Source organism: Engraulis encrasicolus, chromosome 19 (genome assembly GCF_034702125.1).
Source record: "Engraulis encrasicolus isolate BLACKSEA-1 chromosome 19, IST_EnEncr_1.0, whole genome shotgun sequence".
Classification (NCBI taxonomy): Eukaryota; Metazoa; Chordata; class Actinopteri; order Clupeiformes; family Engraulidae; genus Engraulis; species Engraulis encrasicolus.
Genome location: NC_085875.1, coordinates 42,807,691 through 42,822,617, shown reverse-complemented (window position 1 = coordinate 42,822,617; position 14,927 = coordinate 42,807,691). Strand labels below are relative to the sequence as shown.

At 42.4% G+C, this 14,927-nt stretch overlaps 2 protein-coding genes across 5 annotated transcripts in view; both read right to left on the bottom strand.

The window, feature by feature from the left end:
* The window catches only part of prkd3 (protein kinase D3), a 94,569-nt gene extending 89,100 nt beyond the window's left edge, over window positions 1-5,469 (bottom strand). For 3 of the 4 annotated variants that reach the window (XM_063184489.1, XM_063184491.1, XM_063184492.1), the window contains exons 1-2: window positions 5,130-5,447; window positions 3,643-4,407 (exon numbers count right to left, since the gene is read on the bottom strand). In XM_063184489.1, coding sequence (XP_063040559.1) covers window positions 3,643-3,939 — 297 coding nt within the window. In that variant the 5' untranslated portion in view covers window positions 3,940-4,407; window positions 5,130-5,447. Of the gene's footprint in view, window positions 1-3,642; window positions 4,408-5,129 lie in introns of all 4 variants that reach the window. The other variant, XM_063184490.1, reaches the window with a different exon arrangement.
* A 715-nt stretch (window positions 5,470-6,184) lies between these two features.
* mocs3 (molybdenum cofactor synthesis 3) lies at window positions 6,185-14,860 on the bottom strand. The gene is made up of 13 exons (XM_063224229.1): window positions 14,666-14,860; window positions 14,363-14,504; window positions 14,168-14,260; window positions 13,696-13,816; window positions 12,985-13,059; window positions 12,301-12,418; window positions 11,841-11,949; window positions 11,346-11,408; window positions 10,568-10,731; window positions 9,917-9,964; window positions 9,095-9,191; window positions 8,190-8,297; window positions 6,185-6,413 (listed from the first exon to the last, which is right to left on the bottom strand). The coding sequence occupies exons 1-13, from the start codon at window positions 14,756-14,758 to the stop codon at window positions 6,256-6,258; spliced, it is 1,389 nt and encodes a 462-aa protein (XP_063080299.1). The 5' UTR covers window positions 14,759-14,860; the 3' UTR covers window positions 6,185-6,255.
* Window positions 14,861-14,927: the final 67 nt, after the last annotated feature.

Here is a 14,927-nt window from a genome sequence, read left to right as displayed (position 1 = left end):
TGTGTGTGTGTGTGTGTGTGTGTGTGTGTGTGTGTGTGTGTGTGTGTGTGTGTGTCAGCATTTACTCAATTCAGTACATGCACAGTACATCCAAACTGGATAGGCATTACATTTCCTTCTTTTCACTCAATCCTGGTTTGAGAACTCACTCGAAACACTTCTATCTTGTTTGTGCATGAGTGCACTGATGCCAGACAGTAAACGTTCACGTTTCATCCCTTTATAACAAAGCTACAACATTTTATGCAGCCTGCTCAGATGTAATCATCTATCAGAATGTTCTCGTCTTCTCCTCCCCATGCACTCAACCTTACTGAATTGCCAGTACAGTAAATGTCAAAAGCATTTTGTGCTCAAAACAACAGCAAAGCCAGATTGCAAAGTAAAGCACTATGCAAGAGCATTATAAAGAACAATAGAGTTACTCTGCTGCACAGGAATGCGTTGTTGACCTCATTTGCACCAAAAAAAGGAACGTACACACAGACAAGCAAACGCTGCACTGTGAGTTATTAACACAATCTTGTCCAGTTATGTTACAAATTGATTGTATACACTGGCTGGGGCCTACACGGTGTGATTGAATGCCATGTCACACTTATCATTCGCTGCCTTTGCTTGCTCACAGACGACTATGGTTTTGCCCAACAAGGCCGCATTGTCTTTGCAGCGAGTGGACAATGACACGCTGTGGTGCAGCAAAAAAAAAATTGCAGCGCTTTTCAGCACTGGCTAAAGGAAGTGGGCAAGTTGAGTATGAGGTGGGGATTTATTATTACCGATCTGCATGAAAAAGGACATTACTATGGACAGGGTCGCTGACAGCTTTGACAGGGGCCCGGGACAAGATTATCTGAAAGGGCCCCCCTCTCACTCAATACACACAATGAAATGCGGTCCCCATTTCGGGACACCCCTTTCCCTGGGCCTGGACAACTGACCTTTTAGTCCCCCCTCCCCCCCAATGGAGGGACTGACTTTGGGAACAATGGGCCCTGTAGTCAGTCACAAGAAGAGAGAAATGGCGTGTTGGTGGGGCATGTACATAATATAAAAGCTTTTGAAGTGTTTAAGTACTGAGAAAATAAATTGAAGTTACACACCGGTTGGTACGTGGTAGACTGTAATAAATTATGGGGTGATTATAGTCTTGTTTGCATGACGATTATAACAAAATAATAAAACGTTCCCATAATGCATTGCATTCCAATACAATGAAGAAATGTAAATAGTCTCACACATTCCTTCCCACATAGGTCATAGCTTAAAGTGCCTAACAAGCAAGAAACATGGGACTGACATGGTGTAATAGCTTCATTCATTACTGTCAGACTTTCTATGGTATCAGTTCCTGACAATTCCGTTTTTTCCTCATAAATGCATAGAGTTAACATTAACCAGAGTTATCACATGAAGAGCTCTTTTCCAAAACGCTATATACACCATTTTTGACTTTTTGCATTTTAATATTGGAATTGACTGCTAAGACGTCCTATAATCTATATGTGAATTCTTGCCATTCAAATGTTTTCAGAACATACTTTTTAAACCTCTATAAAATGATTTTTGCAATGCAATTCAATGGAGAGCCCAATACAAAAATGTCAATTTCCCAACATTCTATAAAATGGATATATCTCATTTTGGAAAAGAGCTCTTCACATGGACAACAGAATTGATTGCGATTCTGATGCTTGTGGAGGTAGCTGATCCAATACCTAAAATATGCTATGCATTAAATTAGTAACTACGATTTTGTATCAGCATTGTGATTTTGAGATAGCCTACTCCTCTGTTATAACGTATTGGTCTACCGTATACGGCATCACCCAGGTGAACATTTATAAAGAGGAAGTAAATAATAATTCAAGATGCATATACAGAAAATCAACTTAAGGAACACACTGTTCATTCATGTGAATTATGGGGAAAACCGTACCCTAGCCAGTATTCCCTCTATTTACAGGACTAATTGGGTGTGAAAGATGCTGAAATGCAGCATGTAGCAGATATCTTGATAATAACACACCACACAGATAAACAGTTTTACACAGCTCATTTTGCATTGTTAAGTCACACACTTACAGAGTAGCACAACCAATGTGAGTGTCAAATTGCACTCTCTAAAGGTCTATAAGGGGCAACTTTTTGAGCAACGTTGCCGCAACATCATGATTGGCTCCTATTTTTTTTAAAGGAAACGCTTAAAAAAAAGTTGTCTTGATAAAAAGTGTTATGGTGATAAACTGTCCCCAACAAGATCTTATCGCATCATTACCCACAGAAACATTGCTCAAGCTTTCCTGTGTATCATCACCTGAGGTGTTGAACTAGCACTAGAGCTTTGTCATGAAATAAGAAAATAAAAAATAATTTTAAGTGTGCAGACTCCTCACTCCAAAACTTTTGTCAGCCTTTATCCTGCACCTTTACCTGGGATGAGCACAATCTACACCCTCAGCAAAACAGCATGGTGTGAAAGGGAGCAATCAGCTGGAGAGCCCTAGTGAGTCTAGTCTGAGGGGCACCAGCACTAAAAGACAAACAGTCTTTTTCAGCGTGACCGGCACCAGAGTGCCTGACCTCAGAGGAGCTGCCCCCAGGCAGAGGCACGGGCAGAGGCAGAGGCAGGGAGAGGGACCAGCAGCAGCCAGCCAGATCCAAATCTTTACTTTCCTTTAGGCACACCAGCCACACCTCCTTCCTCCCACCCCGTCATGCTAGCTGAGAGCAGCACAGACTACAAGACAGAAGGCAGAGCACAGCATCCTCCTCTTGCCTTACGTACAGTATGTGTGGATGGACACACAACAAGCCCACTTATTTGAGCTCAACACTGTATCGTATACCGTTATGCACATGGGGGCTATACTAAATGATTCTCGGAATAGCTCTCACTAGCATTAATTTGAAGCTTTAGTTGTGCAAAGTACATGTGGGAAAATGTAGGCACATTGAAACAAATTAAAAGCATTGTAAATTTATTTATTTATTGCCAATACTGTATATTCTTACGTTCCTAATTTATCTTCTTATGTAGGCCTTAAGCACCACTGCTATGAATGTGTACAATGTGTATTGTGTGTACTGTGTGTTGTATACTGCTAGACGCCTTTATGTCCTTCAGGACTATAAAAATATCTCTTCTCTACAAGTTCATACATCTCTATAGACTACTAAGCGCTACTACTACTATGATACATGTATGATACTACTATCATACATGTTTACATTTTGTGTATGAAAAGTAGTCATGGCAAGCTGTCTGTGATGATGCATGGCATTTTCTGTCGAACACTAACTTTCTCGGCCGCAGCAAAACAAATATTGGGAACCACTGTGGTAATGAATATAAAGTGAGAGAGGCCAAGGAACAAAGCCTCTCCGCTTTGGAAATCTGAAGTTACTTGGAACTGTGTGCAGTATAGCTATAGTGCAGAAACCACAGAGTGGATAAGAATGATGTCATGCAACTCCGTTTACAGTGTGCGCCCCCATCCACAGCATATGTTTCCAGACCTCATTAATTTACACAGTACAGTGTACAGTACACACATGCTCAACAACGTTGTGCGTGCGTGCGTGCGTGCGCGCGTGGTTGCGCGTGGACACTGTTAATGTAGTTTTACAATATGTCCTTACCTTTTGGTCCACTATTGAACAAACAAGGTCTTTCACAGCAGAAAGAGACAGGTCGTTCGGATCCAGGTTGACCGTCTCCCGGGTGAGCCCGATTTGAAGGAGAAAAGAGACCCCTTGGAAGGAGCCCCTCGAGTTCGTTGGGCTGAGCCGGGCATTCAGGCTGCCGTTGGAGAGGCGGCTGTAGAGCGCCACTGGCGGGCTTGGGGACGGGGATGGAGACGGTGGGGCCGTGGGATGCTGAGAGTGGAGGTAGGCTTTGGGGAAGCTCGGGGCTGTCGTGCTGCTGCAGGTAGACATTTGGCTTGGCTGTACTCCCTCCGGTCACTGAGATGATCTCTGTAAAAAGTTGCGGTTTGGATCAAACAAACCAACCACCTCAGTAGCCAACCCAGTGAGCGAACTACTGAGCTGATAGCACTTAACAGGCTACGTAGGTGAAGCACCCAGTTCAACTAGAGAAGGTCTGTACATTAGTTTTCTCAGAGTTTACAGGACGTGTGCGTTAAAGACGCAAGCCTCGCTAGCAACATCCTCTCTCCAGTTCCGATGAAAAGGCAAACGGTGGTGGAATAAAGTGTTCCCAGACGCATCTTCGACGGCACGGAGTTCACTTATTGGTCTGAATCCAATTCTCGCATGGAAAGAAGATGACGGCTGCACTACTGTGCGCCCGATACACTGGCACGCCAGATCAGCTTTCGCCGCCACACTCCAAGCTGAAGAAAATCCTGGAAGGCGGTCTGATTCTTAACTCTTGGCGACAAACTGTTCCAAACAGAAAGGGAAAAAATACACATAACATAAATACATGAACTGCGCCGAAAGTACACACAAGAAGACACAAAACAGCTAAATTACACAGGCATCTTCTCCGTGTGATAACGCGGTCTTGTGTTTGTTTGAAGTGACATTTGAGCGTCTGTTTTATCTGAGCTCAATACCCTGGGCAGCGTTCCATTATTTGGTGCACCGCTATTTGGCGATGCCCTTTCTGAGGCATTAGTTACTGTAGCAAAGTTGGTGCAAATATGCCGGAGCAGAGCACACAGTCTACAACTTCGAGCTTACCTGAGACACTCCTGCATATTGCACAAACCACAGAAAGAGGCTTAGCCTACCATAAACTGTACATTGTACAGCACTTCAACAATGCAAGCTAAAGCCATTTGTCCCATTGTCTTTCCTTACAACTTTTGCAAAAGGTTTTAATCATAATTAATATGTTCGTTGTAATTCTAACTTGTTTATCTACGGTTGGTCACCAAGTACAACCAACATCTGGAACCACGGCTACCCAAACATCTGGACCCCTCCCACACCCTACTGGGGTGCTGGCAAGGACCTGCACGAGCGACTCCACAAATGCCCGCAAAACAAGTTATACAATACTTTGTTTGTCATCTCAAACACAGCAAGAAGCAGTCTATTCTCATACACAAGGGAACGTGGCAGTATTGTAAGCATGCCTCGGGCAAGGAATACGTTACCTCAACTTGTTTGCAAAAGGACGAAGCCCGTATTTTTTGTCTTGGCAAGTGCAAGGAAAAAACCTTGTAATTCCGACCACAACTCAAAACGGATATATTTTTTATGTGAGCAGCCTCTTCTTTTCTGGTTGTGGCCAAATGGCCAAGCAGTAGACTTATAGATAGACGTGGAAAAACAAATCGTCACTGTAAAGTGGAGACCTATCCTCTTTGAAAACTTTTCTATTATCTTCTATTTGCTGCCAGATACCTACTTCATGCGCATCTTATTATCCCTCCAGCTGTGGCTGCTCCCCCCATCTCCGCTAGAAACAGCAAAAAGGCTCCATGGGTGTTGAAGTTCCGTCGTCTGTGGAGTTTCTTGCTCACGAAAATGCGCTTGACTACAACTACACAGATGCAACAGATTTTTCTTTCCACTGAAACGGCGCGCATGCCTGCTCCTTGCGCATGGTTTCCGTTATGTTGTGAGGCACGCCTAATTCATGGGATATTCGCGACATCTATCGGTGCACAAACGGACAATTTCTCTCTCTCACACACACACACACACACACACACACACTTTGCGCATAGTATCAAAACAAAGAAATTGACTTCCAAACACATTAAACCGTTTTTCTTTCCTGTTTTTCATGTGCGTCTTCTTATTTTCCTTCTTCTGCTATTGTTGTTGGATATTAAATTATTTGTGTATTAACAATTAGGCAATTAATTGTAATTAAAAAAACACATTGGTGAGGCATACATGTAATTTCGCTGTGTACTGTGGAGTGCTGTGTCACAACGACAATGGGAGTTGGAGTTTCCCAGGTGGTTTTAGAAACAAAACACCTGCCGTTAGTAACCTGCAATTGTTGGTAGGTCATAAACCTTCGTACCCTCTCATACCCAGTGACCTCATTGATCAGGAAATATTACAGTCAACGTTCAATTTATGAGAATGTAAACATTGACAGTTGCCATGCCATATACAGACCTGATGCTACTGTATAACTGCACTAAAGTCAAATTAACGGCCCTGTAGAGGTACAACCCAAAGACAAACGTTGTAGTAATAAGAAAGATTTATTGATTGTGTGGTTAAACAAACAAGACGACAAGGTGAAATGGTGGTGACCAGTCTCTAATACTGCGGAAATGAGGGTTCGATCTTCTGGGCCCAGGCCATCAAGCCTCCGCTGATATCCTTTACGGTAACAGACTCCACCTCCTGACCTGACATCTGCTCCAGGAGCTGCACTGCCTTTTGGGAGTCGTTGCCCTGTTTACAAACCACATACACTGGAGGAAGAAGAAAAGGGAAGAAGGAAAAAAAAGATTTTAATGAACAATTAATCAATAATTTGTCTGCCTTCCGAAACATTTTAGAAAATGTTCCACAACAACAACAATAACAGTAAAAACAAATCAATAATCAAGCTACTTATACCAATGCATGATTACAAAAATGCAATCCAAAAGGTTAAAGGTTCAAAACTGAGTTTCGGTTGGATTTTATTTACACTGTGCCAAAACAACTGGAACAGCACAAATCCACTTCACAGAACCCCATAAATCAAAGCAATGAGGCATGAAGAACTGGTTCCACAGAAACCTCAAGCAGAACATTTACTCATAAGAGCGAAGAGACAAGAAAGGAAGGACATTACAGGCTGTGTGTGTGTGTGTGTGTGTGTGTGTGTGTGTGTGTGTGTGTGTGTGTGTGTGTGTGTGTGTGTGTGTGTGTGTGTGTGTGTGTGTGTGTGTGTGATTTTTATTTAATCTTCTTGAGGAGTAGTCAGGAAATCTATGGATACAGAATTACCCACACAGTTATTGGAATTACCAGATCCACCCTAACCTACATGCTGAGCCACTAACCTACATAACAAACCCATAACTGCAAACCGAACCAATAATAAATACAAAGCAATCTCACAGTGCCAACTGTACCCTGTCCAGTGTCCTCACAACAAAACAAACAACAAAAAAACAAAATTCAATGACTAAACCACACAGTGACACACTAAAAGTATACCTTCCACCAATAAAAAAACCCTTTATTATTATTCAAGAGATCGACCAGCTGTTCGCCAAGATAGTTCTGTGTTGGAAAAAAAAGAATCGCCTAGCAACCGACCTCCCTTCGCTGTCACACTGTGGTCTGGGACGAGAGCATAATCCGGTAAAAGTGCGCCTACAAAAGGCTTACTCACTTGGGCGGCCGGCGGAAACTGCAATTAGCTGTCCTTTGTGCTGTGCATATATGGAGCTGTTGCATCACAGCCACGGTGGAGCAATCATATAGCATGCAGGTACCTGCATGACTTTGGCACATTGACTCCATTTTTCCCGGCTGAGACCTTTTATCTGGCCTTTCCTTCCCCTCAATGAGTTATTTCAACGAAATGTTTTCATGCCTAATTAAGCTCTAAATCAGATTATCCAGGCTCCCTATACATTGTTGTTAGCAAGAACTGAATAACGGACCCTAGACTTCATTCAGGAATCTGCGACTCGTATTTAAGCAGTACTCACAAGACAGAGCACATCTCTATTCTTACTTTTGTTCATTGGCTCCCAGTGCAACACAGAATACATAGCAACACAGCAGCTACAAAAGGTTTATAAAACTATATGGAAAACATACTTGGGTAAGGTGTGAATGTTCTAATGTGAGTATACGATACATGTCACTGTTCTTTTTCAGCTATAGTCTGAGTCTTCTCAAACCCAGAACAAGTCTACTAGGCATACTGTCAGTGATATGTCACTTTATAATAGATTCTAAATCCTGGTTGCTCCTCACTGTATACTGCATATCAGGTATCAAAAGTAAAAGTAAATTCACAGTGCAAGTACACTAGAACATGATATTACATACTAGCTGTTACACCATTTGCTCCATTGCACATGAGTTAAATAAATGATAGACTGTGTTGTTACTGTCACTTTGTCACTTTCATTTGTACTTTTGACATCTGTTGTATATCCAATAGATGTATACATCTACATACAGTATACTGTATATCCGTATACAAATGTATTTATAGATGTCTATGTCTATTGGCATCTCACCTGGTAGGTGTGCCTGAGCCTCCAGCTGCTGCTTCAGCTGTGTGATCCTCTCCCTCAGCAGCTCCACGTGCTCAGCCTTCCTATCCTCCAGGCTGGACAAGGGAATATCTTATTGTTGCATTTAGGAAACACAACAGAGTAACATCACACAGTAACATCCACATTTACTATGGGTTTAGTCGTGTCTACTGGTTGGACCAAATCCTGACCATCAAATATGAGGGTAAAACGTTGTCAGAGAGTGCGAAGTAGCTGGTGGTTACACTTAATTAGGCACACTGTAACAAAGTTATGTAATAACATGTAACATTATGTACTTGCACCATACTTTAGGGTTATGGTCTGGTATGTACAGTCGAAGGAAATAGTAAAATAAAATATGACCGGATTCATTTAGTGCAAGCTGATTTACAGGAATTCATCATCAACAACACTCCTGACCGTGCGTAAGCCTTCAAAGCAGGAGGGTCAATTTCACATTACATTGCATTACACTTTAGCTGATGCTTTTATCAAAAGCAACTAACAGTTATTACTTACAGGGTATTGGTTACAGTCTCTGGATTTCAAAAAGGGGGCGTTTGTGCAATAAAAACACAATTTATGCAAGGTGCAGCCTCCTTTTTGAAACACTGAGTTGAACATTTGGGCCAGCACCCTCATAGTTTTAGTATTTAAGAGTGACGCCTGCTCCATACTGAACAATTGACTTTTACAGTCTCTGGACCAATGTTGGGTTAGGTGCCTTGCTCAAGGGCACTTCAGCCATGGAGCGAGGGAGGGAGGGAGGGAATGGTAAGGCTGGGGATTGAACCTGCAACCCTGTGATCTACAGTTCATCTCCCTAGCCGTTACACCACGGCTGCCTGTGTCAGCTGCTGTGAGAAAACCAGATGAGAGGATACTGAGAGAAAATGGCAGATGGCAAATATCCACTTCCACTGTGGGCCGGACATCCAGCAGGATATGTGGATCTCCACTGTCCAATATGGACTTATATTCCTGTGGGAATACAGAGGGTAACATATTGTACCTTTCCATAAAGCGTAATGAGAAACATATGGGACTGCAGAGTCTACATCGTACGGCCTACGGCATAGAGAGTTGGTGGTGACTACAAAGAATAACATTGGAAATACAGTGAAAACTCCATGTGCATAAAGCCATGCTTTCAAAAAAAACAATCAATCAATCAATCAATCTTATTTGATTTGGAAATAGTAGGCTAAGTTATATTGGACAGATCAGATGTATGTTATGTTCTAGCACAAGTGGTAATTCACAACAACTAGTCTACAAAAGGTCCCCTCAATGGGATCAAAACACAATCAAAATAATCAAGAAAGGAAATCAAGAGTGATAACAAAAAAACAACTACAGTATGTGGTAACACTTTATTTTAGGGATACATCTATTAGCACTAATACATGCAATGTTCCTGTATAAGTAACTTGTAAGGCATGTACAAAGCAAAATCAAACATTTGTTAGGCATATATTCGCAAATGTCTTGTTGATATACAATAAGGGATTTATTACCAATTTAACCTTAGTAAGGACCTAGTAGGCCTTAGCATTTGCTTAGTACATGCCTTACAAGGTACTTATGCAGGCATTAACATTGTATGTATTAGTGCTAATAGATGTATCCCTAAAATAAAGTGTTACCCAGTATGTTAACCATCTACATGTACAGGATATATCAACTGTATAATCATAATGCCATACCTTTACCGTAACCCTCTGTTCTTTGGGCAGGAGGTTCAATCTTCGACACTAGAATATCAGAGGAGGAGAAACGGGTTGTTAAAGCCATGTCAGGTCACAATTTAACCTGACTATCGCCATATGCATCACGTAACCTCTTCTTCCTGGAGCACAGCGTAGGTATGTGAAAATATTCATCAGGATGCATCGGGATAGCATTAATCAAACCATTGAAATAAAACAACATTTTGAACATCCATACATCAAACATGAAGTGATGACATGCTACACAAAGCACATTAAACAGAGGCATAGTACAACTGCCTATTGCCACGTTTTAATAAGGGTATACAGTGACCTCTGGTGGAGACTGGGGTGAAACTTCAAGCGCTAATGTGACCAGTTACCATTATAATGTAATGACATTTGGGAGGAAAAATATGGGAAATTATTTGAATTAATTATTTATCACAAACATTATGTTCATTAAAATATGGCTCTAGGAAAAACAAATCTGCACTGTTACCAAAGGATGATTAATTTTGGAACCATTGCCAAGATGCTGTACTTAAGAAGAAATTACGCCAGCCTGGCTATATGGTCATTGATCATTCACTCACTCACTCACTCACTCACTCTTCCATTCATTCATCTATCCATCCTTTCTCTCACCTTGTCTGTTGCCGCGGCGCCACAGAAGGCCTCGTAGTCCTGCAGCTGTGTGACAGAGGGCTGCTCCCCGCACACCGCACAGCCTGCCTGCCGCGGCCGTAACCGGATGGAGCGGAAGCGAGAGCCCTGGCCATCAAACATCAACAGCTGCTGCCCATAAGAAGCTGACAAGGTAGCTGAGAAAATTTGCTCACTAAATTCGTGTGTGTGTGTGTAAGGCGTCAGACACACCAAAGCTGAACGGAACGGAAGCGAGACGAATGAGGTCTTTCTGCTAAGTTTCGGACGGTGTGTTCTACTCTGGCTTTCACATTGACAGCGTCGGCGTGCGCGGCCAGTCCTGTTCAAAATCAAAGCTAGCGTGCTACTTTGCCATTCATTTGAATGAGATACCGCTCGAGTTCTACTTTCCAAATGCAGCACGGAGCGGAGCCGGCTCCCGCGCCACTGAGGCCCGACTACCGCCGGTCAGTGTGTAAGGACAGATATGTTTCCATGTATTTTCACCAACGCCGGTAAAAATCGCTTCCGTTCCGTGACGCTTTACCGCCCTACTGTGTAAACGGCCTAATGTAAAGGCTTCTATGTATGCATGCATATGTGTGAGAATACATTTGTGTGTGTGTGTGTGTGTGTGGGTGCGCGTGTGTGTGTGTGTGTGTGTGTGTGTGTGTGTGTGTGTGTGTGTGTGTGCGTGTGTGTGTGTGTGTGCGTGTGTGTGCGTGTCCGCGTGCGTCTGTGACAGAGAGCAAAAGAGCATTCATATGATGAAGGATACAGCCTTGGCCAGAAGCAATCTTCAGAACTTCCAGTGCCTGAAGACATCCCATGATTCCTGGCACTGATGTAACAGAACATTGCAAAGAGAAATATCATGTCAATCACCACATAACAATCTAAATCAATGAGAAATTACAAATTAATTGTGATACAGCGCTAGCATATTTGTATCCACAGGATATTACAAAGTAATATACGCATAAACATTATAATAATCATGAAAAAAGTAAGCATGTGATGTGGATTCCATGACGCATGTCATTTATAGTGTATATATTGCGTAGATACACAATATTACTATATTTTACCCAATGTAACAGGTTGAATACATTCTGACTATACAGTTGAGTTTACACTGCTTCTTCATCCATAACCTAGGAGCCCTAACCTCACACGGCTCCAAAGCCCCTGAACTTAACCCACTACAAGACCCTCTTTAGAGTCTAAGTAATGAGCCAGCTGAATGTCATGTTATGTGTTGTACCAAACTCACCGACCCCAAGGACACCACCATCTGAGCAGTTGGTGACCGTCTCCGGAGGGGGAGGCACAGGGTAAAGACACCTGTAGCAAGGGCCACCATTGTAGTTGTAGACTGTGAGCTGGGGAGGGAGGGAAAATGTGTTGTTGAAGTGTGCAATGTGACACACTATTCACCAAAGAGTGAAGTCCAGTTAAAGAGCAGTTGATGACCAGTGTTTTGGATTGCAATTCTATAATTGACTTTTACCAGTCAATAGTGACGCAAATTTGGAAACGTTCAGCATGATTTATAGTCTGCATACTTTGTACATTGACCACGAGTTGTCACAGATCTGTATAAAAAAGGCATTGCACAGAACACGGGTATGTATTTTTCTTCGCTCTCGTAGAAGACGATAAAATAAAAAAGATAAACAGCAAGAATATGGAGGGTGGGTTTATTGTTTAATAACTCTTAATTTGATGCTCACCTGTCCCTCCATTCGCAGTGCACTGGCCGACACTAGAGGTTTCCCACTCAGCACGCAGGCGTCATTGACCAGGTAGCGTGTGGGGGCGTTGTCTGAGCAGTCAGCCACGATGTCATACATGTAGCACAGGGTCAAGAGGTCAAACACTCAACAGAGACAACATAATTTACACTGTGTGTGTGTGTGTGTGTGTGTGTGTGTGTGTGTGTGTGTGTGTGTGTGTGTGTGTGTGTGTGTGTGTGTGTGTGTGTGTGTGTGTATCAGCATTTATGTAATAAATGTACAGTACATCCAAACTGGATAGGCATTACATTTCCTTCTTTTCACTCAATCCTGGTTTGTCCCTTTCAGGAAAAACGAACTTCAGAACTCACTCGACACACTGGTATCTTGTTTGTGTGTGAGTGTGTAAGTGGATAGCCTAAATGGACTGTTCAGTATAGACTCCGATATTGTGCTGTATGTTCATCATGTGCTTTTTAGGATTTTGAAAAATTCAATATAATGCAGCTTCATGGAGCCACCAGTAGACAAGTCCAGCTAAATGTATTTCTTTTGTTTGTGTTCTGTACAATGATTAGGTTATAATAAAGTGGGTCTGTAAATTGGCTGTTAAAAATACACAGATACATATTCTGCTTTCTAAAACCAAAAGGTCCACCTCAGGATGAAAATAAAGGATACTGTTGTATGAGCTGCAGGGCGTTCTCAGGGGAGAGCTGGAGGTGGTATGGAATACACTGGACTGTGGAGTTCAGCCTGGTAAGATGGGGACACACACAAACACACACAAAACCACCATGTTTAATTCCATGAGCAGAGTGACATAATAATGAACTAAATCAATGGAAAACACTGCAGAAACTGGTCAAACACATCCATTAAAACAAGAAAGGGTTATGCAACAGTTGTGATGTGAAGAATGCTAAAAAAGCATCGTCATTTATAACTTCATTTTTGTTACCTGAAAGATTGTTAGAATTGGTCAATAAACTGGACTTTCCTAGTCATCATATAACTTTGAAAGTTATGATCCATCTGTATCTACAATATCTGAGAGTGCCCTCATCAACTTGTAGAAAAGGATGCAGCCACATGCAGTCAGAAAATGAGGCAAGATAATGTATAATTACCTAACTTTATTTCTAACCACACCATGCAACGTTTTCGGCCCTTTTCTGACAGCATACGGTTGCGTCTCCATCTATGGCGCATGGACGAGATAGTGTTTTTACTTAATAATGGTCTGAGCAGACTGTCTACTTCTAATAGCTCAGCACATACTGTTATGTGATTCATTTATAAGTCATTTCTAAGTCAGTAAGTCATTATTGTCATTTATGCGCAATCAATCGACAACTGCAGTGTCTGAGGGCTCTTGGTACAGTGAATTACCTTGTTATGGCCTGAGCAGCAGATTGTGATTTGGGCTGACCCTGGGTCAGTTCTGAATGGAGGACCTGGCGGTGCAGATTGCTCAGCTCCACATCATCATAGTCCAGAAGGCCGAGGCGCCCTGCATTCATAGCCAGGGGAGACCATGTCAGTATTATGCAATCAATAATGCATCTGGTTGCATTACAAACTTGTGTATCAAATACCTCCATATGAAATACTTCCTATGCTACATCCAAGCTTTGACAACAACAAAATGCAATTTTTAGGGAATGTTTGCCTTTATTTGATAGGACAGTAAGAGACTGTGACAGGAAGCAAGTGGAAGAGAGAGATGGGGGAGGATCGGCAAATGACCCGGGTCAGAGTCGAACCTGGGTCACCATTGTAGTAACCCAGTGCCCTACCGTTAGGGGGACGTAAAAGCAAAGCACAAAAACAAGGCATAGAAAAAGAAAAGAAATACACAAACCTATTCCTGCGGCTGCCAAGTACTGTGCCAAAGGGCAGCCCAGTCCTCCACATCCTACCACCAAAACTGATGTCTGGGATAACTTTAGCTGGCCTACAGGAAGAACACACACACACGCACACACACAGCAGTTACAGTAAAGGATTCAACGTCATGTCAAATCATCTCAATAATGGTTACACATATAGCCATCACCTTTTACGCCCAGGTCCGACAAGAGTAGTTGGCGACTAAATCGCATAATGTCTTCATTTGTCAATGCGGTTTTGGGTGCGAGTGGTTGTAAAGGTGTAACTTTGTCCAGGGGATGCGTTGATAAACAGTGATTTGTAGACAACTGATGGGGAGGCAAACACCGAGCGTTACTCAAGTTCAACAAAAAACCCCGAATGAACAAGCAACACCAATAATTGAGAGCATTTAAGCATGAATTCATCTGCACCCATAGCCTATGATAAACACGACGGTGCCTTGGATGCATGCATGCACGAGTTTTACCTTATCTAACGGAGCAAGCTTATTCCTGAGGGTAACTAATTCTTTGTCCTTTTGCATGAGTTGCTCCTTCAAACGCAAAACCTCTTGCTCCATGTTTATAGTGAAGTGAACTCCAATTGAGACGAAATATCAATATTTCCAGTTCGCAGCACTGCACTGACAGTTCAGCATTTCCTGGTTGTTTCAAACACCCACGTGGAGTCTTACCACGTGTCTCAGATCACATGATCACTGTGTGTGTGTGTGTGTGTGTGTGTGTGTG